The sequence below is a fragment of the Penicillium samsonianum genome (genome assembly GCF_028829775.1).
Source record: "Penicillium samsonianum strain IBT 33392 chromosome Unknown utg000002l_segment0_segment0, whole genome shotgun sequence".
NCBI classification, from domain to species: Eukaryota; Fungi; Ascomycota; class Eurotiomycetes; order Eurotiales; family Aspergillaceae; genus Penicillium; species Penicillium samsonianum.
In genome coordinates, this window is record NW_026643260.1 from 2,428,380 (window position 1) to 2,455,164 (window position 26,785).

Here is a 26,785-nt window from a genome sequence, read left to right on the forward strand (position 1 = left end):
CAGGCCAAAATTCTCATGATCTTCAATTCTAAAGCTACTCTGGTTTGTTTCAGACTCTTTTGTTTTTGATGTGTTCACTTTGCACGCCTAGAGGCGACGCTTCTCTGCCTGTTTACTGTACATTTTACTGAGCATAATCTATCTTGTGGATGCTTGCATCTTTCATGTTCCGCTTTTCTCATCGTCCCATCGTCATTCCCCCCACCACTCAATTTGACCGATCGCTCTGGGACATGTTCATGGTAGGAAGTCGGGCGGACACAACTCAATAACTCGAGAGATGGAGGAGAGTACTCTTTTCGGCGAGGACTTGCCGCTTCCACCGGCCCGGCTTTTTGAACGATTAGGCCAGTTACCTGGCTATACCTGGGATCAGGCGATCGAACCGTTTCACTCGACATACAACCACTGGCATATCTCAGGATACCGTCATGCCTTAGAGCCGGATGCTTTAACTCCTCTGGCAAATTCCTCCAATGCTGCCTCCTCCGGACCGTCGAGCCTCACGCGCTTCTCCCCGCGCACCGAAATCCGGCCATCCGCCCAAGCCTTGCGCAGATTGAGCGCCAGCGAAACCAGCAGTGAGATTTCACTTTCCAACCACCATAGCCTGGAAACAGATCAAACATGGATACCGGTCATCGCGCGAATTTCCACCAACATTATCCGGCTCGAACGAGAGTTTCACATGCTCAGGTCAATTGTACAATCGTCAGATCCGGATTGTAATCATACAATACGACCAGTCGACTTAATCCGGTTACAGCCAGATGGCGGCCACTCGAAGACGCTACTGGTTGCGATTTTTGAATCTCCAGGCCATGACAGGTTGCGAGATCTGGTCACATTTGGCCCTGCCTCATTTGCGGCAGGGTCCAGAGGCGAAGACAACAATGCCACCCCTAGCGAGCAGGTCTCCTTACAGGCCTTTTTCGATTTCGCAATCGGCGCATGCGATTGCCTGGAGATCCTACACTATGGCCTGAAGACAGTGCACGGTGAAATCAGAGGTGATGCGTTCCATTTTTGTGCAGAGACTGGTGCAGTGAAGCTTGCCAACACCGGCAACGGTGCTAGGTCGTTTGATAACGTTCTCAGCGAGGGCTGGTCCTCCGTTTCACGCGAGCTTGGAGCCAAGTACAAGCTGCAATTTATTGCTCCAGAGCAGACGGGGAGGATGCCCACAGAGCCGGATAGTCGCACTGATATTTATGCGCTGGGCCTCTTTTTCTGGTCTATGCTGGTGGGAAAGCTACCATTTGAAGGAACCGACCCCGTTGACGTGGTACAAAATGTACTAGGCAAGAGATTGGTGCCAGTATCTGGGAAACGAATGGATATTCCGGATGCTTTGTCGGCTGTGATCCAAAAAATGACACAAAAGATGGTCCATGATCGCTACCACACAATTTCATCTGTGAAGAGAGATTTGACCCATATTGCGAAATTGCTTGGTGATGGTGACAGTGAAGCATTGAGCAATTTCCAAGTCGCGCAAGGAGACGTGTCTTCTTTTTTCACTCTCCCAACGCAGATGTTCGGGCGTCAAGAAGAATATGACAAGATCATGAATATCATCGAAAAGGTCAATAAGCGCCAGGCGGTTGCCTTGGCCAAAGCTGGAACCCAAAGTCCCGGTACAATGCATGCTCTCACATCGGCATCGTCCATTTCTGAAAGCCGTATCGAAAGCCTTGAGTTTGCTTCTGTCTCTAGCGATTCTGGCTCCTTCCATCTGCCTCCTCGATCGTCTTCTAATGTCACCAGTCATCATATCGCACAAGTAAACAACCTTGAATCTGCGCCGGGTAGTGACGCATCGTTTTGCACTCCGAAGCAATCAATTGTCCCCGATGCGTATGGCCAAAGCCCAGGAGCAGCTTCCAGCAGAGTCAAGAGCCCATCGCATTCTCGGTCTTCCCATAATACAGACCGCGATAGTCACCCCTCCGTCGGTCCCCCCTCCATCGGTCCCCCCAGTCAACCATCAACAAACCACACTGTTAGTCAATCGGGATCCCTCCATTCCTTGAATAAATCGAAGAATAGTGGGAAGTCTCGTCGCAGTGAGCGCTGTGAAGTGATCACAATTAGCGGTCCCGCTGGGATTGGAAAAACGGACCTCTTAAATCGGATACAGCCAGCAGTTCGCAAACTCGGATGCATAGCAATTACGCGTCTGGACCGAGCCAAACGTGTCCCATTCGAACCTTTCGCAAAACTATTGGCCAGTCTGTTGCGCCAAACTTTCTCTGAGCGCGATGTCACCACGGATTACCATAATAGTGTTAGAATGGCCCTGCGACCGATGTGGCCTACTCTACACAGAGTTTTGGATCTTCCCGAGCAGCTGATGTCCCCTGGCGCGAAATACAGGCCGGTTGAAGCAAACGCCAATCTTCTCATGCCAGATAAGGGTGAGCCATCCAAGCACGCCAACATCCCTGGGCTGGATCAAGGGCAGACTTCGCAAGATTTCTTTTTGGCAAATGCTGCCTCGAAGAACATGCGGCTCATGGAAACATTCCTTGAGATATTGCGAACGTTGTGTAATTTCAAACTGATCACTATATGCCTTGATGATCTCGAACATGCAGACGACGAAACTTTGGACTTGGTATTGAAAATCATCAAAGCAAAGCTCCCCTGTGTCCTCATATTGTCAAGCCGCAAGGACGAGATTCCATCTGACCAGGTGAGGTCTCTGTTCGTGGAAGATCTACCATCGATCACGCGAATCGCACTGGAGCCCCTCCAAGAGGAGCATGTCATGGAAATTGTAGCAACGACAATGCACCAGAAGCCCGATCAAACATTGACACCACTCTGTGCGGTCGTCCAGGAGAAGAGCCGAGGAAATCCCTTCTACGTTCGGGTAATGCTTGAGACTTGTTACAGAACAAACTGTATTTGGTATTCATGGAAGGACTCAAAGTGGCTATTCGACCTCGATCGGATATTTACGGAGTTTGTGGCTCCTGTCTACGGCGAGGGGCTTGGACTTGGATTTCTCACCAAGCGTCTTCAGGACATTCCCCAAGCCGCTCGATCAATCATGGTTTGGGGAGCTCTTCTGGGCAGCCCGTTCTCTTTTTCTCTGGTGCAAAAGCTCTTGACAAGTGAATTTCTTTATACGAGCAACGACGACGACGACGATGTTGATCTCACATGTCCGCAAAATGTCACACTTATCAGACAATCAGAAGGTGATATAGTTGTCGGATTGCAGTTTTTGGTTCAAGCAAACCTCTTGAACACGGGAAAGACCGACGATGAGTTTAGGTGAGCCATCTACAGTTGGTTACTGCTCTACCCAAAACTATTACTAATTTTCCTAGGTTCGGCAATGAACGACTTGCACAGGCTGCTCTCTCTTTGAACGAGAGTCGAAATGTAGAAAAGATGCATTTCATCGTTTCACAAGCGCTGATGAAATATTACCACGACCATCGCAGTCGCTATTCGATGGCTCATCATGTGGCACTTGCGTCGCGGACTATCAAGTCTCGCGTCAGCAGACGCCTCGAATATCGACGGATCTTATGGGATGCCGGACAAACCGCTTTCCAGTCGGGAGCGCGGCCTTCCGCACTTTGGTACTTCCGTCATTGCATCGCTTTACTTCAGGATGATATGTGGAATGACCTTCAACCTGACGTTTATTACGATGAAACCATGCGGCTAGTTATCACGACCTCCGAGATGTTGTGGTCTCAAGGTCACAATGATGATGCCCTCCAGTTGATCAACGAAGTGTTTGTTCATGGCAAGGACGCCGTAAGCAAGTCGAGAGCCTGGATCATTAAAGCCAAAATCTTCGCTCAGATTGGCGATCATCACCGCTCGATGGAATCACTTCTCACCTGCCTTGATGAGCTTGGTGTGCATCTTCGTCAACCAACAACCTATGAGGAGTGCGACGCTGCCTATCTTCGCCTCAAGTCCTATCTCGAGACTGCCGACCTGAGATCAATCGCTCAAAAGCCAGTATCCAAGGACCCAACTATAGTGACTATCGGCTCAGTCATGGCGGAGGCGATGACAGTCACGTACTGGGACGATGCATTGACTTTTTATCGCATGGCGCTTGAAGTGATAAACATTCATATTTTCAAGGGTGGATTCACACAGATCGCAATAGGTTGTTCCCATCTCGCCATGATCTCCATGAGTCGCTTCAAAGATATAGAATTTGGCACAAGACTTAGCGACCTGTCATTGGAACTGCTCGAGCTCTGCCCCGAATTGTCCACTCAGAGCAGAGGCTCGATCGTTCATAATCTCTACGTCAGCCACTTACGTGTTCCTATGGCATCAACACTACCGGCCTTGGAAGCTTCGCTGGAGGCTTCTTTCTCAATGGGTGACCCATATCTTACCCTGATCAGCATCTCATCAATGGCCATGACTCGATTGTATCTGGGTCAAGACATGGCGCAGCTGGAAGCTTTCTGCGTGGAAACCCCCGAAGAAATTCCCAAGTGGAAACAAGATACCCGCGGTGGGGCTAGTCTTATTGCAGTCCAGCAAGTTTCACGCGCTCTGCAAGGCAAAACCGAATTCCGATCTGCCGACGGCATCATGTCAGACGCCAATCACAACACATCTGAGTATATGACGCACTTAGATGTTAACTCCAGCAACGCTGACAGACCCCGTGACATCTACTGGGGTCTTGCCATGATCCCACTGTTCCTGTTCGGTCACCACACCAGAACAATCCAAGTGGGTACTCAACTTTTGTTCACCAGGCACAGGCTCTGGTCTGCACGTGTGTCCTACGTGATTTATTTCTACCTGGCAGCCTCACTCCTCACGCTTCATAATGACAATCCCTCCCAAGGATATCTCGATGGCAAGATGGATACACTCTTAGAATACAAGGCCGAAATCGATTTTGCTCGAGATGCATCAGAGGCAAATTATGGCATGTGGGCTCTAATTTTAGAAGCCCTGATTGCCGAGGTTCGCAACGATCATAGCGGTGCCATCCAGGGCTTCGAGTCTGCGATCGACCATTGTCAAATCCATGGTTGGCCCCTCGAAGAAGCCTTGGCCCTCGAGCTGCAGGGTGAGTTTTTGGTTAGACGTGGAGCAAAGAGGGCGGCTCGTGCTGTGATCCAAGATGCCATCGCTTCATGGAGCTCCATTGGCGCCGGTGGCAAATCGTCGCAGCTTGCTGAGAAACATGAATGGTTACTCAAGACAGCCACATCGGCAAGAACCGTCGACGTTGGCTGTCAGACTGTTGATTCACTCCTTGAGATCAGCCGTGATGTTGTACAAGAAGAGATCTTGATCCCCCAGCAGATGGAAGAGGATGAGAGGAGACAACAGTGGATTGAGCAAAATGGTGTTGCAGCCGGAGAACGGTCTCTAGACATATCAAGTGTCGGTCTAGACATTATTGACTTGTCCAGCATTCTCGAATCCAGCCAAGTCATGTCATCTGAGCTTCAAATTGACAAGCTTTTCACGAAAATGCTTGAGATCATCTTGGAGTCCTGCAACGGTTCCGATTTCGCCATCATTGCTACCGACTTTGATGACAACGGCTTTGCAATTGCCGCAGCAGGTGATTCTGAAAAGGGCCAGAAATCATTCCCAGAAGGTCTCCCGTTCTCAGAAATGGAGGACCGGATGGCCTTGCATATCTCGGACTATGTCATGCGCACAAAGGAGGAAGTTCTTGTTCACAACGTTCTCGAGGATGAACGGTTTTCTAACGTGAGCGAGACCTACCTGGCAAATTTCCCTACGGGTCGGTCTGTTATAGCATTGCCAGTCGTGCAAGGTGATCGTCTTCTCGGCGTCATTCATCTGGAAGGAAAACCAAATTGGTTCACACAGCGTAACGTTGTGGTCCTGCATTTGCTTTGCAACCAGATTGGTATTTCGTTGTCCAACGCGTTGCTCTTCCGTGAAATCCGCAAGGTCAGCGCCAAGAATGCTTCCATGATTGAGTCCCAAAAGCGTGCATTGGCATTGGCACGCGAGGCCGAACAGAAGGCAAAAAATGCGGAGGCCGAAGCCAAGCACAACGTGAAGCTAAAGGAAGATGCAGCAAGGGCCAAATCAATTTTCCTTGCCAACATCTCTCATGATCTGCGTACTCCGATGAACGGCGTGATTGGTCTGTCGGAACTCCTCAAGGGCACTTACCTAGACAAGGAGCAAGATGAATACGTCGAATCGATTCGTGTGTGTGCCGATACCTTGCTCACCCTCATCAACGACATTCTCGATTTCTCGAAACTCGAGGCCGGAAAAATGAAGATCTCCACGGTCCCACTCAATCTAAATCAAACCATATCAGAAGTCATCCGGGCTTTGCGATACACACATCGTGACAGAGGCCTAGAAACCATCGAGAACCTCGATAAAGTACCACTAGAGCTCGTTGTTCTTGGCGACCCTGTTCGTCTCCACCAGATTTTCATGAATCTCCTCAGCAACAGTTACAAGTTCACTCCTGCTGGATCAGTTACGGTCAAAGCGAGGGTTGCACGCGAGGGCAAAGGTCGGGTTCGCCTTGAATGCTCGGTCACCGACACCGGCATCGGTATTCCAGACGAACAAAAGGCTCGCCTTTTCCGACCATTCTCGCAGGCTGATGCATCCACAGAAAGATCATATGGCGGTAGTGGCCTTGGCCTATCAATCTGTAAAGCTATCATCGAAGATGTTCTCGGTGGAGCTATCTGGCTCGAATCGAAATCTGGAGTTGGAACGACTGTGACATTCCACTTGGTCTTCAACAAAGCGCCCAAGAAGACGGCGGTCAAGACTGCATGGTCACAAGACCTGAGCAATGCAGAAAACGAAGTACGTCGGGCCTCAGCTCGGGACCTCACCCAAATCCCTCGTGACCAGATCCGAGTGTGCATTGCGGAAGACAACCCAATCAACCAAAAGATCGCCGTCAAATTCGTCACTGGGCTTGGCCTCCAGTGCAACGCATACAGCGACGGCAAACAAGCCGTCGATGCTCTGCGTGCAAGCTCCCAAGAAGGCAATCCATTCCACGTGGTCCTTATGGACGTGATGATGCCCACTCTTGACGGATACAACGCGACCCGCGAGCTGCGTCGGGATCCCGACCCAAATGTAAACGAAGTGCTAGTCATCGCCATGACGGCAAGTGCCATCGAAGGCGATCGCGAGAAATGCCTGGAGGCTGGCATGAACAATTATCTCCCGAAACCGGTCCGCTCGCCCATTTTGAGCGAACTATTGGACAGATATCTCGCCCCCGCGCCGCCATCTTACCCCAAGTCTCGTCTTGCTATTCGAGAAAAGCGTTCGAAAGCAAGTATAGATGGTGGCCCCGGCACATCTACCAGTTACTCCTCTTCGGCTTCAGACGAACCGAAACCGAAGCCATTGTCACTGGAAAAGAAATGAGTCCATGCATTTTTAATTTATACCCGAGTTTGCAAAGATAGAAGTTAGGCGTCATTTGGGTCGATGAGTTTATCTCTGGCTTTTTGTTTTCTTTCAAGTTTCATTCAGTAAATAGGTAGTTCTTTAGTGTTTCTTTTAGACTTTTGATTCTATAAATATCATACATTTGGTTTTTTTTTCTTTGGCAGCACGAAGCTGTTTTCCCCTCATAATCATGATCAATGGCATTAATGGTTATACATAGAGAAGTCGAATTAAGCCGTTTCTACCGCCTATATTCTAGCTACATCACCATAATAAGGGGCGAATATCTAAACGTAAGACTCTCAAAAAGACCGCCAAAAAGACTACTAAAAAAGAGATCACAAGGCCGCATAGAGGGCCTACTATTCTTGTTGGATATGGTCCAATAGATGGTCTGAATTAGACATTTGAACATAATGCATTATTTACGTGTTGAATATCAGCTATATACATAATTCTCATGGTATCAGACAAAAGTCTAAGCGCGGCGACCAAAGATGCGGAATCGCTTGACACCACCATCGGGAACAAGGGTCAACTTGACGTGGCTGAACACCCGAGTATCCTCACCACCAGCAGTGAGATCATCAGGCCCAAAGACGTGCTCGGTGTCTGCCTGGCAGCGCTTGTCACCCTTGACGATCTCAACCCAGTTGGCGTCATCAGCGGAGGGCACACCATCACCAGTAGCGCCAGCAACCAGGCCATGCACGCGCACAGCACGAGGGAAGTTTCCACGGAAGTCCTTGGTGTCAACAACAACCTTGGAGACCGAGCCAGGAAGACCCAGCTTAACAATAGCCCAGTCGACGTGGCCAGCAGCGCGCGAGCGAGCAGTCTCCCATCCATCACCCATATCCTTGCCGCGGCCAGGGAGCAGAATGTTAGACGAGGGAGTGAAGTGCTCGTCGGAGGCGGCAAGAGCCACACCACCGTTGAGAGCAGACGAGAGCTCTTCAACGGGGGCCGAGGCAGCCTGGACGGCCGGGGCAGCAGCTGGGATGGCGTGACCGTAGAGGCGGAGACGGGCGAAGCCACCGTCCGGGTACATCAGAAGACGGAAGTGGGTGTAGGGGGTTTGGCTGATCTCGTCGGAGAACTTCCATCCGTGGCGCTGGGAGGGACCGCAAGGCGAAGCGGGTAGAAGTGTCTTCCAGCCGGCGAAGCTGGGGTCTGCGATCTGGGCATCTGTGATGCCGCTACCCTCTGGCGCGTGTGTAGCTTGGAGCTCTGCCTTCTCGCCGTAGTTGCCGATGAAGTGTGCGGTGTCTACTTCGACGCCGTGGATGAAGGCTGCGGCGACGCCTAGCTTGATCACGGCCCAGTCGTAGGGATCTGGGTTGTGGCGGCGGGTCTCCCAGCCATCGTACCAGGCACCGGTGTGAACAAAGACGCCGGGACGTGAGATGGAGGGAGTGGGTGTTAGGAGGTTATCAGCTGACGCGAAGTAGTCGTTTGAGCAGGCTAGGACCTTGCTGTTTAGGTTGCATGAGGCTAGGTTGGTGGTGTGTGCGAACACCTGATCGATATCAGCGGCGGCGACCTGCATTTTGGATAGAATTGTATGAATTGTATGTTCAATGAGGTAGTGTTTAAAAGAGAAGTCGAAGTTGAGGGCGACTGTAGGCGAGACTGTATACTTAAATAGCAGAGTGGGGGGTTTATCGATAAGAGACTTGCCCCTCGAAATGGCATTTCCATTACTCGACAGTCCCCATTCCTCTTCTATCCTCCCGAGGTCTTCTCATCAGAGCCAATCAGAGCCTATCTTGGCCGATATTCCCTTGAACCTTTCGCCGTTAGCCGTTAAGTCCAAATCCAATGCCGGTTTGAGGCCCTTCGGAGTTGATTTCGGAGTTGGGCTGTTGACCCACTACATGGCAAACCATATCGGAGGTCTCCGATGGGGCGCCGTTATCCGAATGGCCGTCTCTCATTGATCAGAAATTAGAGGCACAGACTCCACAGAAAGCAGAGGAATCGAAAGGGTTCAAATTGCGCCTACTGCACCTACCGTGGCAGTAATAGCTGTCCTACGCAACCTACACAGAGAGCCCGGAGTTCATCGGGATTCAACGATTCGACCAATAAGACTTGCAATTGGTTCTGCGCTCTCAATACCTCTATCCCACAGATACAGTCGTCAATAGCCGCCCTGTTTGGATTAATTCCTATTACATGGTATGTCATGCATACAGTGCACTATATTAATCTAGCGGACAGAAGGAGTTGCGAGATAAAATGAATGGGAATCAAGTCATGCATGGTATCCAGCGTTGCCCGTACACAGGGTTATACAATGACGCAGAGATTCGTGAACTTATTGCTCATTCCCATATATCCCGAACCTCTTTCACCAAATGGGACACCCGAGTCCTTTGCATGAGTACACGAGGTGTACTTCGTTACTCTTCCAATGTTGACCAACCTGGTTGTGTGATACTCAACAAATTCTCCCTCGAGTCAGAGATTCCGGATTGAAACCAGGCAATCAATCTTATTGCCCTCACACATAGCCTACAAACAGGTGAGTGGAATCAACTGCTATAGAGAATTAAAATATTAGAAACCAGGACCCACGAGGTCATTCCCAGACCATGAGAGCAGATATCAGAGTGGAAAATCGACATAGTATTTCAGCATGAGCACATCAAACTAAGCTGTGAAGCTTCTAAACCAACGCCAGCAATGCCTTCGTATCATTCAAAATGGTCGGCGCAAACAGCAAAATTAAAAAAAAAAAGAAAGAAAGAAAAGCACTTTTGTCGCTATCCCTTCCCAGTGGTCTTTGTTGCAGCATTCTCCAGAGCCGTATATCTCCACTCATACTGTGCCATTGCTCTCTTGTCGCTTGCAGAGCGACCTTCGTTCTTGCCAGCCAAATCCTTTGTGCCCTGCATCTGTAGTTCCCATACCTTCAGGATTCGAGCCTGGGCTTCCGCGATCGAAGTCAAGTTTGAGTTCTTTGAGGCCACTCGTTCGTCAATCGTGGCATGGTACGATAGTTTGGCGCGGAAGAGGGCCATCTCGCATTCGTCGTACGTGATTCCTTTTGCCTCGGGCACCATGCTGCCTTGTGTACTCTTCGGGGGCATGTCGGACTGGAGCACGCGAGAGAGGGGTGGAAGGTTGACGATACAATGCAGCAGGCAATAAACTAGTGCTTATAGCCGTATTTTGGCAATGGAATATGTTGGGAATTTGGAAGAAGTGAAGACAATATGCACGGTGTTATGCTCAAACGAAGTATGTATATCTGTCCCAAGATAAAGCGAGTGATTCACGAGCGATGTCACGCCTAGAGCACGCCAGCAGCAAACATGGAAATATGGTGAAAGAAAGGGTTCCAAATTAAGGACCAACAAAAGAGCTATAAGGGAAAATGCAAGAGAAAATCTGCGATTAATTATATCATGACGAGATCATGTTCACCGTCATTGTCCAAAGGAAACATCGCCCCTCCAATACCCGACATGCCGGGTGTATCACACTCAATTCCCCCTCAACGCTGCGCAGAAAAGGGGGGGAGCATGGCCACGGTCAAACCATCCCGGAAAGAGAAGGAGATCAAAAGACACATGCACATACATAACATAGGAGAATTTCAACAAACCCAACGGTTTCTTCACGCAGAAATTCTGATTTGTGCCTCTGAGAACGGTACTCGAAGTATGGCCCTGCACATCCCGTGTTGAGCGGCGATGACCCGTTTGCTTTTTGGCGACAGTGCCATCTGTCTCGTGATGAGAAGCCGAGCCAATCGATCTTAGTTGCCGCCTTGCCTGGCGCTTTTAGTGCAAAAGCCATGGTAACACCATGTTTGAATCGCCAGACCGCGCAACCGGACGTGCATGACTCTAGGAATTTTGCTGGAAGGGTCGAGCATCAATCGGCAGATGCAGTCCCGTCTCGGTCCGTATGGCCGTGCGCACTCTGTGTATCAGGGTTTGTAGTTTAGACATCTGCATGTTGTGTGGTTGTACTCCGTACATTTACATATTTCTTTTATGTCTTGATGCCTATAGGAGAGATTGGGTGTTTGCACCAAACAATCCGATCCGGATCTCTTCAGCTGAGAGACAATCGAAAAGAAGTTTATCGCTTCTTTACCATTGCCACGAGGGTCAATTAGAGGTAAGCAACCGGATTACACGAAAATAGAGTTGATGTAGCCTGCCCGTCATTTCCACCTTACCCGCCCCTCTCTCTCTCTCCATGCTCTTCATGAAGATCTCAATATGGACCATTGTTAGGTTTTAACCTTCGATGTCTGCGGAGAAGATGAATAGCAGAAATCTATTGATTTCACTGGTATCAATGCGGTGTCTGGCCCAAACCATAAGTAATTGGCAATTCTAGCCACCATTGGCTTTTCTCTTCTACAACCAGAGACATACATACATGTTCAGTACAAAGGATAAAAAAGGAAAAGCAAGGCCCCATGAACCAGCTGAACTATATGCTTCAGCCACATAGTCTCTTTTTGTCTCTTTTTTTTTGGCTTGCGTCACCATCCAATTCTTCCAAGGATAACCATATTAGGGCTGCAGAGCACCCGCACCGGGTCATCAGTGACACTACAGACTGCAGGAAGCCCGTTGACCGTTATATTCTTTTGACAAAGCAGATGATACCAATTGAAGGTTCAAACCATTGATCAAAATAACCTCCCACTTAGAAAGAGAAGGTAAAAAAAAAAGGATGGGAGCGCAAAAAGTCCTAACTCGGTACCTGATTTGTTTGTGCAACGCTGCAGGCCGAAATGTAGGGGACCCATGGGCCGTGATTGTGTTCTGGACTGGTGGCGATGAGTCTCGGAGAAAAAAAGATTCCATGAGGTATCCCAGCGGGAAATGGGCTGGGTTGAAGAAGGTCTGGGCACTTTAGGGCTCGTGAGATCATCTGATGCCAACCAATTGTAGATCTAACCTTGGGAGTTGAAGCCAACACTATCCTTTTGGGAAGTTGGTAGGGGTACAAAACATTTCAAAGCTTGTGTTTCTGATGTCTCATATACGTTTGAGAAGAAAGAGCGCGGAAATTGTGTAACAGAACAAGCACCTTTCCGACGGGTAGGCGCAGGGTTATATCGGGTCCGACGCGTTTCAACTGTTCCACTTGTGCATTTATCTTCATCTATGTGTAATACTGGGAGATTTGAAGCTTGTCTACATTTATCAAGCATTGATTTGGAGATGAACAGCTTTAAAGCTTCACTCTAAAGTCCAGATGTTGGAGCTCCAATAAAACATCTTCCCTGCTGCTGAATGTTTACCGATCAGCACTGCCCTCCTCGTCCCGGCTCGCCGCCGCTCTGGCTTTCTTGGCCTTCTCAATATCCAACGACATCTTCACCGGGTGGACTCCCGGGGTCTCAAACACCGTGTTAATCTCCTCCAGAGACAAACGGCCAGTCTCTGGGAAGAATAACCATGACAAGACAAGCTGAATCGAGTTGTACACGATGTAAACAACCCAAATCTTATACCCGACCTTCTGGATACCGACACTAATTCCGTAAGTCTGCGCGGCTCCGGCACCTCCTTGGATAAGACCGTAAAGACCCATTCCCTTGGCACGAAGTGGTAGAGAGAGAATTTCAATTGGATACAAGTTGTGCATGGTTGCAACAAATGTCGCCGAGAAGGTCTGGTAAAGGAATATCCAGAGAATGGTGAGCGCCGCTGCCGCTGTAGTGGCATGGACAGTGTACTGCCACGACGTGATCGTCGTAGCCGTTTGGAAAATAATCATGCTGATAAGACCCACAAATATCAGGGTTCGTCTGCGGAACTTGTCGACTATAAGTGCGCCAACGGCCGTAAAGACGAAATAGACGGCGGTGGTGCCAATGTTGATACCAAGGATCTGCTTCTCGCCCTTGATACCGAGTTGCTGCATTGAAGGAGTCATCTAAAAAGGTATTAGCGACTGAATAGGGCGTTCTTTGATCTAACCGCTCACATAGTACGTGATAATACCTCCACCATTCCATTGCTGGAAGAGCGAGTACAAAAACAACACCAGCAATCGGAAACGGGCTGTCTTGGTGAAGAAAACTCGATAGTCCCAGGCGGCCCTGTAGCCCGTCTGGTCATTCTCAAGAGATTCCTCAATTTGTCTCACCACAATGTCGACAATGGGCTCATTGATGTCGGTGCTAGTGGTGTGGTACTTGGCAATGACTTCCTTGGCCTTTTGAAGATTGCCCCTCAAGACATAATAACGGGGCGACTCTGGAGTTATAAGATATATTCCAAGGCAGACAATAGCAGGGAATAAAGCCTCAAGAATGAGGGGAACACGCCACGCGTTGTTTCCAGGCAAATCGGTGAATCCAATCATGGCACCAAGCATAGCAAGACTGCCGACTTGGAAGCACGCACCGAAAAAGCCGACCATAATACCACGCAGATGAATAGGTGAAATCTCGCCGATGTACTGGGAGCTTGACATGAGCGAAGTGCCAAAGCCCATGAAGAAACGACCGGCCATGAACATCGGCAGGTTCGTGGCGAGGCCTTGCATGAGAGATGCGAAGATGACGATGGCATTTCCGGCGAAATTGATTCCACGACGACCGATCACGTCCGCCAAACCCATGAACGGTGCTCCACAGACAATACCAATCTGCATTAGAGCATTCATCAAGCCATATGTGCCACCACTGCTCTCGAAACGGAAGTAGTCGTGCCATCGACCTATAGCATTGATACCGCTGATGACACCCCAGTCGATTCCAAAGCCAGCTTGGTTACAACCATGAACAAACATGATGAGACCAAGACGGAATCCGGTCCACGACCGGAGAGACAGAGAATCCTGTGACAACTTCCACAGGTCCTCTTCTGTCACCCGCGCCAGGGCAATCTCCTCAATGTGTTCCCGATCCTCGCTCTTGCCCAGCTTGCCCTCCGCATAGGCAGCATCCGGCCCGGTCATTGTTGCGTTTTGGTAAACCCGATGGAATGGACTCGAAAGAGTAGATGTTATCGTCCCAGAAGTATGGGGTCGAGAACCCTTGAGCTGCAGTCAAATTTGAGCCAAGAGCGGGGATATGCCGGGGTATTTCTGCTTCGGTGAATCGGTCTCACGAAGCTAGGGGGCGACAAAATAACGGTCTGGTCGGCATCCAGACTGCTGCTAATCGACCTATTTCGCCACGGAGAAAACATGACCTTGGAGCCAGATTAGCTTGTGGCGTGATACACTGCTAGAATAGACAGCGATTGGTGAGTGATGGCTGTCACGTTGTACATTTTACACGCCAATTCCTGAATTGGCTTTCCTCGCCATGTGCGAGGGATTTCCCACCAGTGAGATGCGAGTGCGGGGGAAACTAGCGTCGAGCTGGCTGGAGTATCGCTTAAACCTATCCCCAATGTTAGTCTGGAGTGGCCGCATCGACTCCAGATCACAAGGAGAACGAAAATCTGGGGAGACATTTAGCCTGGAATCCGGGGAACAGCCGGGGGAGGAGTTAGAGCTGGCGCTTGCGTGCAGGATTACCCGGAATCTTTTGCACTTGGCAAGTTGGATAGGTCTGTTGACCATTCTACTAGCCCCTAGCTCCTTGGACTTGTCTGTTTCGAGGTCTTTCAGCCTGTTTTGTTCAAAATTGGCGGCTGACGGACCGAATTGCCGCCTTGTTCTCCACGGCTAGCCCAAAACGATACATCAAGCCAACACAGACCAGCAGACCAGACCCATTGAATATTATTGAACATGTCGGAATTATGGTACCAGCAGCCTGCGGAGGACTGGAATTCAGCCCTACCAGTCGGGAACGGGCGCTTAGGCGCCATGGTGTATGGACGCACCGACACCGAAATGCTACAGCTCAATGAGGATTCAGTGTGGTATGGAGGACCACAAGATCGCAATCCGCAAGACGCGCTCGAGTATCTGCCGCATCTGAGAGAGGCTATACGCGCGGAAAATCATGCCGAAGCTGAGAAGATCGCCAAGCTGGCGTTTTTCGCTAACCCGATCAGCCAGCGAAACTACGAGCCGCTCGGTAACCTATTCTTGGATTTGGGACATGATCCCAGTCAGGTTACAGGCTATCGGCGCTCACTGGATCTCGCGGGTGCTACGGCGCATGTCAGCTATGAGTACCATGGTGTTCGCTTCGACCGTGAAGTCCTGGCTAGTTACCCGGATGATGTGCTTGCGATCAGATTGCGTTCGTCGAGCAAGGCTGAGTTTGTCGTTCGCTTGACGCGCATGAGTGACTTGGAATTTGAAACAAACGAATGGCTTGACGATGTCAGTGCTACCAGCAACTCTATTACCATGCATGTCACGCCTGGGGGTAGGAACAGTAATCGAGCGTGCTGCATCGTATCAGTTCGTTGCGACAGTGCTGAGAGTACAATTACTAAGATTGGAAATAATCTGGTGGTGAACTCCAGTGATACTCTGCTGGCCATTGCGGCGCAAACTACATTTCGATATGAAGACATTGATCAGCGAACCAAGCAAGATGCAGAGAATGCCTTGGGCCACTCTCTAGAGAATCTCCGCACCCGTCATGTTGCGGACTACCAGTCGTTGTACAGCCGAATGGAATTGCAACTTGGGCCGGACTCTCCTGAAATCCCAACCGACCAGCATCTGAAGTCTTCTCGAGATCCTGGGCTCATCGCACTCTATCACAACTACAATCGTTATCTCCTGATATCATGTAGTCGGGATGGACACAAGTCGCTTCCTGCAAACCTCCAGGGGATATGGAACCCATCCTTCCATCCAGCATGGGGCTCCAGGTTCACCACCAATGTCAATCTTCAAATGAACTACTGGTCTGCAAATGTGTGTAACCTGTCAGAATGCGAGCTTCCTTTGTTTGATCTACTGGAGCGCATGGTTGAACCTGGCAAAGCCACAGCTCGGACCATGTACGGATGTCGGGGATGGACAGCCCATTCCAACACTGATATTTGGGCCGATACAGCCCCCGTTGATCGATGGATGCCGGCAAGTATCTGGCCTCTAGGTGGTGCATGGCTCTGCTACCACATTTGGGATCATTTTCAATATACCTGCGACAAAGAGTTCCTTCGTCGGATGTTTCCCACCCTGCGTGGGTGTGTGGAGTTTCTCCTCGACTTCCTGATCGAAGACGCCAATGGAGAATACCTTGTCACCAGCCCGTCTGCTTCTCCAGAAAATTCGTTCTACGACCACAAGGGACAAAAGGGCGTATTGTGTGAAGGATCAACGATCGATATCCAAATCATTGGTGCTATTCTGGACGCCTTCCAATCCTGCGCAAAGAGACTCGGTCTCGAGGATGTCCTTCTTCCAGCAGTTCAAGCTACAAGGTCCCGCCTCCCACCAATGCAGATCTCCCCTGCTGGGTATCTACAGGAATGGGCCACCGACTACGCCGAGGTCGAACCCGGACACCGTCATACGTCCCATCTATGGGCCCTACACCCCGGAAATGCAATTATGCCAGCAAAAACCCCCAGCTGGCAGAAGCGTGCGGAGTAGTCCTACGTCGACGCGCGGAGCACGGTGGTGGCCATACTGGCTGGAGTCGTGCGTGGCTGATCAACCTGCACGCACGTTTACTCGAAGCCGAGGAATGCAGCAAGCATCTAGACTTGCTTTTGTCCAGGTCTACTTTGTCAAATCTGCTGGACAGTCACCCTCCATTCCAGATTGATGGTAACTTTGGTGGTGGGGCTGGTATTATCGAAATGCTGGTCCAATCCCACGAGCCTGGGGTAATTCGCGTCCTTCCAGCGTGTCCGAAGGACTGGACTGGATCCATCCGGGGAGTGCGGGCACGCGGTGGGTTTGAGCTGCAATTTAATTTTGAAAATGGCCGAGTTGTAGGTGGAGTGACTGTAATTTCGGAGCGAGGAGAGACTGTTGTTGTTTATGTCAACGAGTTACAAGTAGAGATTACTGGTCGTGGTGAGCATAAGATCAACTAGATGTTATAGATACATCAATCAATACATTTGAATTTTTAATTCTATACTGAAAAAGAAAGCGGCTTATTCTCGTAATAATAATATTTTAATGTACTTTTGTACTTTTGTACTCTCAAGTGTTGGCATCTTCTCCGCCGTTGTAGTTCTATTCGTCGCCTATACCCACCTCGCATAACTGCCCCCTGCACTTCCCAAACCACCACGGAGCAAATACCCGCATATCCCAGTCTCGGGGTAAATTGAAGAGAACAATGACACTTTATCCGGGTATGATCTTGCGGGGCATCTTCGATGAGAGCTCCAAACTAAAAAAAAATTACCAACCCCCTTGTCGCAATTCCACCAGTCCCAACATAGTGGCAACACAGCAAGATGGACTTGAACTCAGTGCAAGATCTCAAGGATGTGCTCCGACCTGACTTCTTCCACGGCTACGCCACAGCAGCAGCCCAAATAGAAGGCGCCTGGGACAAGGACGGTAAGGGCGTATCCATCTGGGATACATTCGGCCACACGCCGGGCAAAATCGCCGATGGAAGCACAGCCGACGACGCCGTCCGGGCTTACGACTTCTACCGCGAAGATGTGGCGCTCATGAAGTCATACGGCGTAAACGCCTACCGCTTCTCCTTATCCTGGTCCCGCATCATCCCCCTCGGCGGCTGCGACGACCCCGTCAACGAGCAAGGCATCAAATTCTACTCCGATCTCATCGACGAACTCCTCCGCAATGGAATCACCCCCTTCCTCACTCTCTTCCACTGGGATATCCCTCAGGCCCTGGAAGATCGGTACGGAGGCATGTTGAACCAGGACGCCTACACGCCGGACTTTGTGCGCTACGCCCGCGTCTGCTTCGAGCGATTCGGAGACCGCGTCAAGCACTGGATTACATACAACGAGCCGGGAGTCTATACACTCGCCGGGTATGCAGCGGGTGTGCACGCGCCAGGCAGATCGTCCTTCCGTGAGCGCAATGCGGAGGGCGATTCGTCCACCGAGCCGTTCACTGTCGCGCACACTGAGCTCGTCTCCCACGGCCATGCAGTGCGCTTGTACAGAGAGGAGTTCCAGCCCCAGCAGAAGGGAACTATTGGTATCACACTACATGGTAACTGGTCCGAGGCGTGGGATGAGGAGGACCCGCGTGACCAGGAGGCTGCGGAACGTGCACGCGAGTTTGAGATCGCTTGGTTTGCAGATCCGTTGTACAAAACGGGTGATTATCCTGCGTCGATGCGGGCACAGCTCGGTGACCGATTGCCGAGGTTCACGGAGGAGGAATCGAAGCTTGTGTTTGGGAGCTCGGATTTCTATGGCATGAATAGCTACACAACTTTCTTCGTGAAGCATACGACATCTCCGCCTGATATCAATGACCACAAGGGTAACGTGGAGATTTTCGATGAGAATAAGCAAGGCGTGTCTCGCGGAGAGGAAAGTGATACCCCGTGGCTACGGGCGGCACCCGGAGGATTCAGGAAGTTGTTGAACTGGATCTATAAACGATACCAGATGCCAATTTACATCACTGAGAATGGCACCACTGCCAAGGGTGAAACGGCCCCCACGCCCGAGGTTCTTAATGACGAGTTCCGCATCAAGTTCTTTGACGGCTATGTCGGCAATGCGCTGGCGCGGGCTGTGAAGGAAGACGGCGTTGATATCCGGTCTTACTTTGCTTGGACATTCACTGATAATTGGGGTAAGTGGCTGTCTTCTTTGTTCCCTAATTGACAAACTAATATTTTATAGAATGGGCCGCTGGGTATGCGGATCGCTTCGGCTCTACATTTATCGACTTCGAGTCCGAAGAAAAGACTCGGTATCCCAAGCAGTCTGCCTATTACCTGGACAAGTTGTTCAAGCATTTGATTAAAGACGCATAGATGATTATATGGGAAGATAAATAGTCAACATAAATGAAATGCCTGGCTACTATATCCATGGATATAGTGTTGTATTGGTAATCAACCCCCGCCTAGGTACATGTAGGTAAGCCGTGGATATTGCCCAGGTGGAGACAACCTCGGAAGCCATAGTTACATTGGGGTACACTGGAGACTAGTGTCACCACTAGAACCCTGTCTAACATCATCGCATAAAGCTTCTCTTTGTTTGAATCTCAATGCATAGCTAGTTGGAGCAGGTCATTGTGATCCTTATCGGTTATACCCCAAATGACTCCAACTGAGGGGAACCCGGTTCGGCCGTTGATGTTCACTCGTGGCAATTAAATAGCTGAAGGTAGCCTTGATTTTAAACATCTGTACGGAATATAGTTACCTTGTATCCTGGTATTCTAAGGTTGTACGTATTCAATATGTATCCTGAAAATGAGCCAATTAAGCTGGAGCTCCATGGCACTTCCCGAGAAGTACGTTCTCCAATATTAACATCTCCATATGACAAGAACTTGAACTGACTCAATTACAATTAGATCGGACTGCAGCATGGTCGCGCATTGCGGGAACAGATTCACAGCCAGATATCTATCTACGATGCCATGTTCCAGCACACCTCAAAGTTAGCCTGGAAAGAGGTGCGCGAAGTCGCAACTGAATTTCAGCCCTCGCTCCAGAAACTCACGCCTCATTTGTACACGGAGATGGAGGGTATCGCTGAGGGTGCGGGGTTAGATGTGCTTGACATCATAGCGCTCAACTGCCGAAGCGAGATAGCGCTAGGACGATTCTCCGATGGCTGCACGGCACTATCCTGGAAGAAAAACGAGACGACGCGAGTGCTCTCGCAGAATTGGGACTGGACGAAGGCCGTTAAGAAGAACATAGCCATGATATCGATTGAGCAGGTTGGAAAACCTACTATCTATATGATTACCGAGGTCAGTATTGCCGTGTGCGTCTATATTCGGACATATAATTAACTATCCCCAGGCAGGAATCGTCGGCAAGATTGGGTTCAACTCCAGCGGCGTTGGAACTTGTCTCAATGCTATCCGCGCCAAACCGATGATCAGTAGCAAGGTCCCGGTCCACGTTGCGCTTCGGTTGTGTTTGGAGAGTACTTCTGTCGACAACGCCGTAAAGACCCTCGAGTCTCTGGGTGGTGTCGCCTCTGCTCTGCATACCCTTGTTGCAGACAGTACCAAAGCCCTGGGGCTTGAGCTATCGCCCGTGGGAGACAAGCATATCCCCGAGGATACATCGGGGATTATCGGCCATACCAATCATTTCATTGAGAATCGCTACGTGGATGAGCCGCCGTGGCTGTCCGGCTCACCTATCCGGCTCAAGCGGTTAGCGGAGCTGACGCAGGAGTTAATCCAAGAAGGTGTTCAGGGTGACGCTATCACACCGACTTTGCTGCGAGAACGTATCTTCTCTGATACGTTCAACAAGCCTCAGGCAATATGTTGCGAGGAGGATCCATCGCGCCATATCTCGAATAGAAGTAGTACTTTGTTCAACATTGTGATGAACTTGGACCCGAAGAATTTGGGAGCGGAGGTTGTCTTTGGCCGGGTTGGGTCTGGAGAGGAAGGGCCTGTGTTGAAAATGCCTTGGTGAATATCATAAAAAGACGGCTGGATATAGACTAGATCTTTGTCTTATACCACAAAGCAGATGGTACGTCTTTGTGCTAGAATTGCTTTGTTCAATATCAATCCTTCACGTCGAATAATTGTGCTATGTTTAAGATATAAATAATCCGATCATAGTCATTGTTGCTTTGTTTCTCTTTGACCAATTACTCGACTACATACTTGCAAAGATATAAAAGAAGCCGGATGCACTACCTTTACATGTATCATATCACCATCCACCAGATACTCAGTCTTCAAGCAATCAGCCCAAAAGCCACTTCCCCCAAACCACAACCACAAAAGGCCCAGGTAAGCCTCACAATCCACTCTACTCAATACCATGCCTGGACGCGCTTCTCACGGTACGTACGAAGAGGAGCGTCGCTACTTCATGACCACATTGCACGCTCAGATTGACATTCTCAAGGACAACTACAAGGGGAGCCGAAAGATGGTTATCAATTCTCTAAGTCTCCTTGTTCTGCGAGTTGAGGGCCTAAGAATGTCCGGACAGGCTCGCTCTAGCTACGACAACCCTAGCTGGACAGCCAAGTGCAACAAGGTCTATGAGCGGATCCAATACTTCAGAGATACTCTCGCCAAGGACCGTAACAGCACCTACAGAGTTGCCAATGATATCGAGAGTATGATGATCTTTTTGGACTTTTGTGTCCCTGCCGATATTCAGTATAGGATTTCGCCAGATCGAGGCGACCGAAGTGGTGCCCCATCTCCTGAGCCTAGGCGTTGATTTTGATGTTTAGGAGTATAGATGTTTAGATGTTTAGGTCAATGAAGTTATTCAGTTGGAATTTGTTCCGGGTAATTGTATTCAAGAGTAGTGTAGTATCAGCATACATGTAGTAAGATGGCCACGTATTTGTGAGACTCGATATTTATTTTGAGTAACAGAGAACAGAGTAACAGAGTAACATAGCCCAAATCCAGATAATAATAAAATAAAATAAAATATCCGATATAAGTCAGCTATGTCAAATTTGGCCGTTTCCGGCTGCCGTACTTTGTAATGGGATTCATGCCACTGGCAGTTTTAGCTCTCGGCAATCTGCGGATGCTATCTAAAACGTCATTACGATCGACGATCACGTCAAATACACAAGTGAATCAGTACTTTGTAATTCGTGCAGAATATTGAGCTGAAAAAAAGCAAAACGCAAGGATTATTGGCCACCGCCCTCGATCTTTTTCTTTGTCTAATCTTTTCCCTGGCTTTTTCTCATGAGCATCACTCAAATCGCCCATAATGGCTTCGGCAACAGGAATTCCCCAAGAACACCCAGAGACAATTATATCGCGAGATGATGAGCCTCTATTGGGCCGTCGAGGCGATGTCACACAAAAGTCTGACGAGTGCATTTATCGGAATCTCTTCACAGGTGAGCGTGAAAGCCTCTGATTGAAACCCACGACTGACTCCAAACTCAGGAACCGCAAGTATTGCGCAAGCAGGGATTTGGATTGTGAGGGCATTATAAACCATTCAGACGGTCAGAGAACTAATAAACAACACAGCTAGCGGCGTTGGTCTGGCAAGGTGTCTTATCCCTGCCCCTCTCGTTGTTCACCCCGCATCCAGTAAGGAGCTAAGTCGCTGAACAAAATATCCCAACAGACACTAACTAGAGATTCTTCAGCTACTCGGCAGCTCTGCCCTTCTTCTTCAAGTCCAAGCAGCTCTCATCCTGCAACCAACCGCCACCCCGCAACAGAAGCGTACTGGTACTCTCATCCACAACACCCTTCAACTACTCAGTGTGACCCTCTTTGTATCAGCCTTTGTTATCATCGAGGTTAACAAGGGCTCTCATCCGCACTTTGTTTCACCTCACGGCATTCTAGGTCTGGCCACTTACATCACTATCGTGCTGCAAGCCGTGGTCGGTGTTATCCAGTACTTCTTGCCGGTCACCATCCTTGGCAGTGCCGACGCGGGGAAGCGTATTTACAAGTATCATCGCCGGAGCGGCTATGTTCTGCTACTGCTGGAGATGGCGACTGTCGTGGCGGCGACGCAGACCACCTACAACGTGACGGCGATTCATATTCCTGTATGGGGTGTACTTGTTTCTGTCGTTTTTATTCTCGCTGGGGTGGGTGCGAGGATTAAGAAGCATAAATTGGGGCTGTGAGATGGAGATTGGGAGAGGAGCTAAGAGTACTGAATCCCGTTTATGAACCGAATATATGAAGTTTCCAATGTAAAGGGAGACCCCACCAGCATGCAGTCGGAGAAGTTTAATTCCTATTTGGGATGCTAACATTGTAGAGCTTCAAACGACCACAACTCCAGCAATATCGCCCAAATTAGTGAGAAAACAACACGGATAGAATGTGTGGATTGCACAAATGTGGACCATGTTAGCGGATCATGTTTCTGTCCCATTTTGCTCTATATATCCAGTCCGATCCTGTCAGATTTCATAGCTCGTAGAACCTAGCTTCTACGACTCTCTACTCAATCAATCATCTCACATTGCGCCATGCACTTCGACGTAGTCCTCTTCTGACAGATTATGAGCCCGGAAGCTCTCTTCAGCCTTCCTCTCTATCCTCCAACGGCCTCTCTCTCGACGCCATCACAATCCTCAGCATCGTCACCATCGACACCATCGTCCTCGTCAAACGGCGTCACCACCCACATATACAAACGGTCTCAGCATACCCTGATTGAGGGCTTCTCACGCAGAGTTTTCATCCCACATAATAAATAACAATCCGCTAACCACGCGGTCAAGCGGCACACCCCTTACGCCGAATTCGCCGAGGCTTGCGGTCGTTCTCATATTTCAATATCCATTTATGCAAGGCCTCCACTAGGTCGTTATCGGAAACTCGCAACCATTCGTGTTTTCACATCAATTGGGACCAGACCATTAGCCGTGATAGGACCCCCAGCCCATTCATCGCGGGTTGCGCGGTGCTGGTGGCCTTGCATACTCACTCGGATTTTGACAACCTTGCGGGTCACTAGATGTTCTCGCGTGCACAGCTCCAAAATATATACGATACGTGAATGCCGTCTCTGACGAAAGCTCAATCAAACAGAAAGTGACTACCCAGCGCTTTTTTAGTTACTCTGCACGTCATGGAAGTCCTTAGCATCCAATCGAACCTGGTGCCCACACCGCGTCACCAAGCTCTAGGACATCTATACCTTACATCGAAGAAGCAAAAGGTCGATGTTGTCACAACCGAGATCATCCCAGATGAGAAGAATACACACACAACTGAAGAAAAGCATCTCGTGCCAAAGCTATGGCAAAACCCCCAAACCTACGCGGTACAGGCTCTCCACAGCCCCTGGCACCGGACCATGCTACGCCTCCAAAGCGCACTCTTCCACGCCTCTATCGACTTTTTCCGCCACAAAATGAATTACGAGTACCTCGTCGTTCCCCTCACCACAGGCAGCATCAGTTCCCCAATGGGCCTGGGCTCCGACTCGCAACCCGTTAGTATCCAACTGAACAACAAACCAACCTACCTAGCCGACTCGCAGCAATTTCTCCTCGAATACGCCCTTCGACTCCAAGAGGTGCCCCGAGGCGTGTACTATGCGGGCACCTCTTGCCGCGGGGAAGACCACGACGCAACTCACCTCAACCAATTCTGCCACGTTGAATGCGAACTTCTTGGCGGCTTGGAAGCGGGCATGGATGTTGCGAACCAATACATCATCAATCTCACGCAATCACTGCTCGCTTCTCACGGACCCGACATCGCTCGGTATGCTGGTACAACATCGCACATGGAACAGCTCCTCAAGCTCTACAGCGCTAACAACAACTCCTTCCCTACTATCACCCTCTCTGAGGTGCTGGCACTTCCGGAGCTCACGAACGAGATGTGGGAATTCGTCGTTCCAGGGAAACCGGCATATGGACGTCTCCTCACGCGAAAAGGCGAACAAATGCTTATTGCCAAGTTTGGGGGCGCATGCTGGTTGACGGAAATGGATCATTTGAGTGTGCCGTTTTATCAGGCATATGTCCCAGGTAAGCCAACGCAAGAGGTTGCGAAAGCCCAGTGTGCGGATTTCTTGCTGGGAATGGGGGAGGTGCTTGGGTGTGGGAATCGTCATGTTTCGGTGGATCAGGCTATGCGTGGCTTGGGGGACCATGGTGTTGATCCGGAAGACTATAAGTGGTATTTGGATATGCGGGGAGAGAGGGAGTTAGATACAACTGGGTGGGGCATTGGGACGGAACGGTATATGTGTTGGGTTTTGGGACATGATGATGTGCGAGATGTGCAGATTTTCCCAAGATTGAAGGGATTGGAGTGTGCGCCTTGATTTGACTGGTTTGTCTATTGTACAGCTTTTGCTCTGCTTGAATGGGTTTCGAGTTTATGTTTTCTGGACTTTTGTTTGTTTCTTTCTCGATTGTTTGCTTTATTCAGTTAGGTACATGTATTGTCGACTTAGTCTAGGACAAGACAGATATACAAACGGACAAAGTGATGCACCGAGGCATTGCTGCTTGCTTGCCCAGGCAGTTTGTCAGGCATCTCTTTGCCCGTTTGTGGTCAGGCCTTTGTTTGACCCCATATGAAGCTATATAGATAGCTTCAAGGTATCAATAATGATCTCCACGATATTCATCGATGTTTGCTCCCTCTCCACACGTAGATCCTCCGTGTATCATAAAGGGTGGAGGTACACCGCTAGCTACCTCATGTGAGGGTCATGCAGAACTGTCAAGCTCACATGGCTTAGAGGTACCGTCTTTCTTTCTGGTACTGCGCCTGCAAGGACGAGGAAACAGATTATTCTGCGAAAACTCATGGATCTTGCGATGATGTTCTTTCTATCGATCCGTAATTGATCCCGTTAGTGTGCCGGTCAAGATTTTGATTTATAGTCGAAGGCGATTAGAGCAGCATACCATATTATCTTCAAAAGTTAGCATGGAGTACTACGAAACCAGGAAGATGAGGAAACACATAGGTATAAGAAATAACATACCAACTCGACTGAACACCCGCGTACAACCCAGAGACTCCGCCGCAGAGCATTTGATCATCGGCCGATGAGACCTCATATGGCGTTGGCAATCCTTGCTTGAAGAGAACCCGATTTTCGACCAGTGACAGTCCCGTTCCTTACAGAAGTAAGTCTTCTGATGGGAACGGTAATGTTTTCGCAGGTCGCAGGCCCGCAAAAAGACCTGAGTGGATAGGCATCCGGAGTAGTTGCAGCGCCAATCACCATTAGTGTCCTGGAACCCTATTTCGAATATATCGGGAGGCGTCCAGGGTTGTGGATTGGCTTGTGGCGGAGGGGCCAAGGAGGTCGATGGGGATGGGGAGAGAGGCGGCGGCTCAGAAGAACCCGCCACAGAGTAGAGACCCTCTTCATTTAATTGGGACCAGAGGAGATCGAAATCTGGGTCCAAATGCGATGGTGGGTCAACAGGATTGGTGGCATCGTTCAAGGCGATCAGTTCATCTATTGGCCATGAATCTCCAGGGGGCCATGGATCGCCAGGGTTATATTGGTCCTGGGAGAGCTCGAGAAGATACAGGGAGTCGAAATCAAGTGACATATTGCGTTGCTGCGAGTACAGGGGTACCTTGTTATGATGATATATATAGTATTTGTTGCATTATAACACGGTTTCACCCTGAAGATGTTAGGGCCCCCGGACACCCGACGGAACCCCCGCTTGTCCTAATTAGGAAACTCCTCTGAATATGCGGGCCATTCCGTGCGGAGTAGTATGTCGCGATATGTATAGATTAGTTTATTAGCTTAACACTAGTATCGGCTTCGATAGCCACGGCTTAATTATGAGGTTTCTCTTGGTTTTCTTGGTTCTCTTAGCTCGCTTGGCTCCAATCC

The 26,785-nt window shown here is 49.6% G+C and overlaps 12 protein-coding genes across 12 annotated transcripts; 8 read left to right on the forward strand and 4 right to left on the reverse strand.

Moving 5' to 3' along the window:
- Positions 1-280: 280 nt before the first annotated feature.
- Positions 281-7,404, forward strand: N7471_002772 (putative sensor histidine kinase/response regulator; the record flags this gene model as incomplete). The annotated part of the gene is made up of 2 exons (XM_057275492.1): positions 281-3,282; positions 3,339-7,404. 2 exons carry the CDS (start codon positions 281-283, stop codon positions 7,402-7,404), a joined length of 7,068 nt encoding a protein of 2,355 aa, XP_057140130.1.
- A 502-nt stretch (positions 7,405-7,906) lies between these two features.
- N7471_002773 (allantoicase) lies at positions 7,907-8,977 on the reverse strand (the record flags this gene model as incomplete). The annotated part of the gene is made up of 1 exon (XM_057275493.1): positions 7,907-8,977. The coding sequence occupies one exon, from the start codon at positions 8,975-8,977 to the stop codon at positions 7,907-7,909; it is 1,071 nt and encodes a 356-aa protein (XP_057140131.1).
- A 139-nt stretch (positions 8,978-9,116) lies between these two features.
- On the forward strand, positions 9,117-9,368 carry N7471_002774 (uncharacterized protein; the record flags this gene model as incomplete). Its single annotated transcript, XM_057275494.1, has 1 exon — positions 9,117-9,368. One exon carries the CDS (start codon positions 9,117-9,119, stop codon positions 9,366-9,368), a length of 252 nt encoding a protein of 83 aa, XP_057140132.1.
- Positions 9,369-10,196: 828 nt separating this feature from the next.
- Positions 10,197-10,523, reverse strand: N7471_002775 (uncharacterized protein; the record flags this gene model as incomplete). Its single annotated transcript, XM_057275495.1, has 1 exon — positions 10,197-10,523. One exon carries the CDS (start codon positions 10,521-10,523, stop codon positions 10,197-10,199), a length of 327 nt encoding a protein of 108 aa, XP_057140133.1.
- A 2,176-nt stretch (positions 10,524-12,699) lies between these two features.
- On the reverse strand, positions 12,700-14,370 carry N7471_002776 (putative MFS sugar transporter protein; the record flags this gene model as incomplete). Its single annotated transcript, XM_057275496.1, has 2 exons — positions 12,700-13,341; positions 13,393-14,370. The coding sequence occupies 2 exons, from the start codon at positions 14,368-14,370 to the stop codon at positions 12,700-12,702; spliced, it is 1,620 nt and encodes a 539-aa protein (XP_057140134.1).
- Positions 14,371-15,153: 783 nt separating this feature from the next.
- Positions 15,154-17,375, forward strand: N7471_002777 (glycoside hydrolase family 95 protein; the record flags this gene model as incomplete). The annotated part of the gene is given in 2 exon segments (XM_057275497.1): positions 15,154-16,915; positions 16,927-17,375. The coding sequence occupies 2 exon segments, from the start codon at positions 15,154-15,156 to the stop codon at positions 17,373-17,375; spliced, it is 2,211 nt and encodes a 736-aa protein (XP_057140135.1).
- Positions 17,376-17,747: 372 nt separating this feature from the next.
- On the forward strand, positions 17,748-19,264 carry N7471_002778 (glycoside hydrolase family 1 protein; the record flags this gene model as incomplete). The annotated part of the gene is made up of 2 exons (XM_057275498.1): positions 17,748-19,080; positions 19,131-19,264. 2 exons carry the CDS (start codon positions 17,748-17,750, stop codon positions 19,262-19,264), a joined length of 1,467 nt encoding a protein of 488 aa, XP_057140136.1.
- A 434-nt stretch (positions 19,265-19,698) lies between these two features.
- On the forward strand, positions 19,699-20,905 carry N7471_002779 (putative acyl-CoA:6-aminopenicillanic-acid-acyltransferase; the record flags this gene model as incomplete). Its single annotated transcript, XM_057275499.1, has 3 exons — positions 19,699-19,752; positions 19,816-20,220; positions 20,273-20,905. 3 exons carry the CDS (start codon positions 19,699-19,701, stop codon positions 20,903-20,905), a joined length of 1,092 nt encoding a protein of 363 aa, XP_057140137.1.
- A 357-nt stretch (positions 20,906-21,262) lies between these two features.
- N7471_002780 (uncharacterized protein) lies at positions 21,263-21,673 on the forward strand (the record flags this gene model as incomplete). The annotated part of the gene is made up of 1 exon (XM_057275500.1): positions 21,263-21,673. One exon carries the CDS (start codon positions 21,263-21,265, stop codon positions 21,671-21,673), a length of 411 nt encoding a protein of 136 aa, XP_057140138.1.
- A 335-nt stretch (positions 21,674-22,008) lies between these two features.
- Positions 22,009-23,146, forward strand: N7471_002781 (cytochrome b561 domain-containing protein). Its single transcript, XM_057275501.1, has 4 exons — positions 22,009-22,319; positions 22,369-22,403; positions 22,456-22,518; positions 22,578-23,146. The coding sequence occupies exons 1-4, from the start codon at positions 22,187-22,189 to the stop codon at positions 23,070-23,072; spliced, it is 726 nt and encodes a 241-aa protein (XP_057140139.1). The 5' UTR covers positions 22,009-22,186; the 3' UTR covers positions 23,073-23,146.
- An 882-nt stretch (positions 23,147-24,028) lies between these two features.
- On the forward strand, positions 24,029-25,237 carry N7471_002782 (Aminoacyl-tRNA synthetase class II (D/K/N); the record flags this gene model as incomplete). The annotated part of the gene is made up of 1 exon (XM_057275502.1): positions 24,029-25,237. One exon carries the CDS (start codon positions 24,029-24,031, stop codon positions 25,235-25,237), a length of 1,209 nt encoding a protein of 402 aa, XP_057140140.1.
- Positions 25,238-25,628: 391 nt separating this feature from the next.
- Positions 25,629-26,489, reverse strand: N7471_002783 (uncharacterized protein; the record flags this gene model as incomplete). Its single annotated transcript, XM_057275503.1, has 3 exons — positions 25,629-25,751; positions 25,830-25,837; positions 25,910-26,489. 3 exons carry the CDS (start codon positions 26,487-26,489, stop codon positions 25,629-25,631), a joined length of 711 nt encoding a protein of 236 aa, XP_057140141.1.
- Between the last annotated feature and the right edge of the window lie 296 nt (positions 26,490-26,785).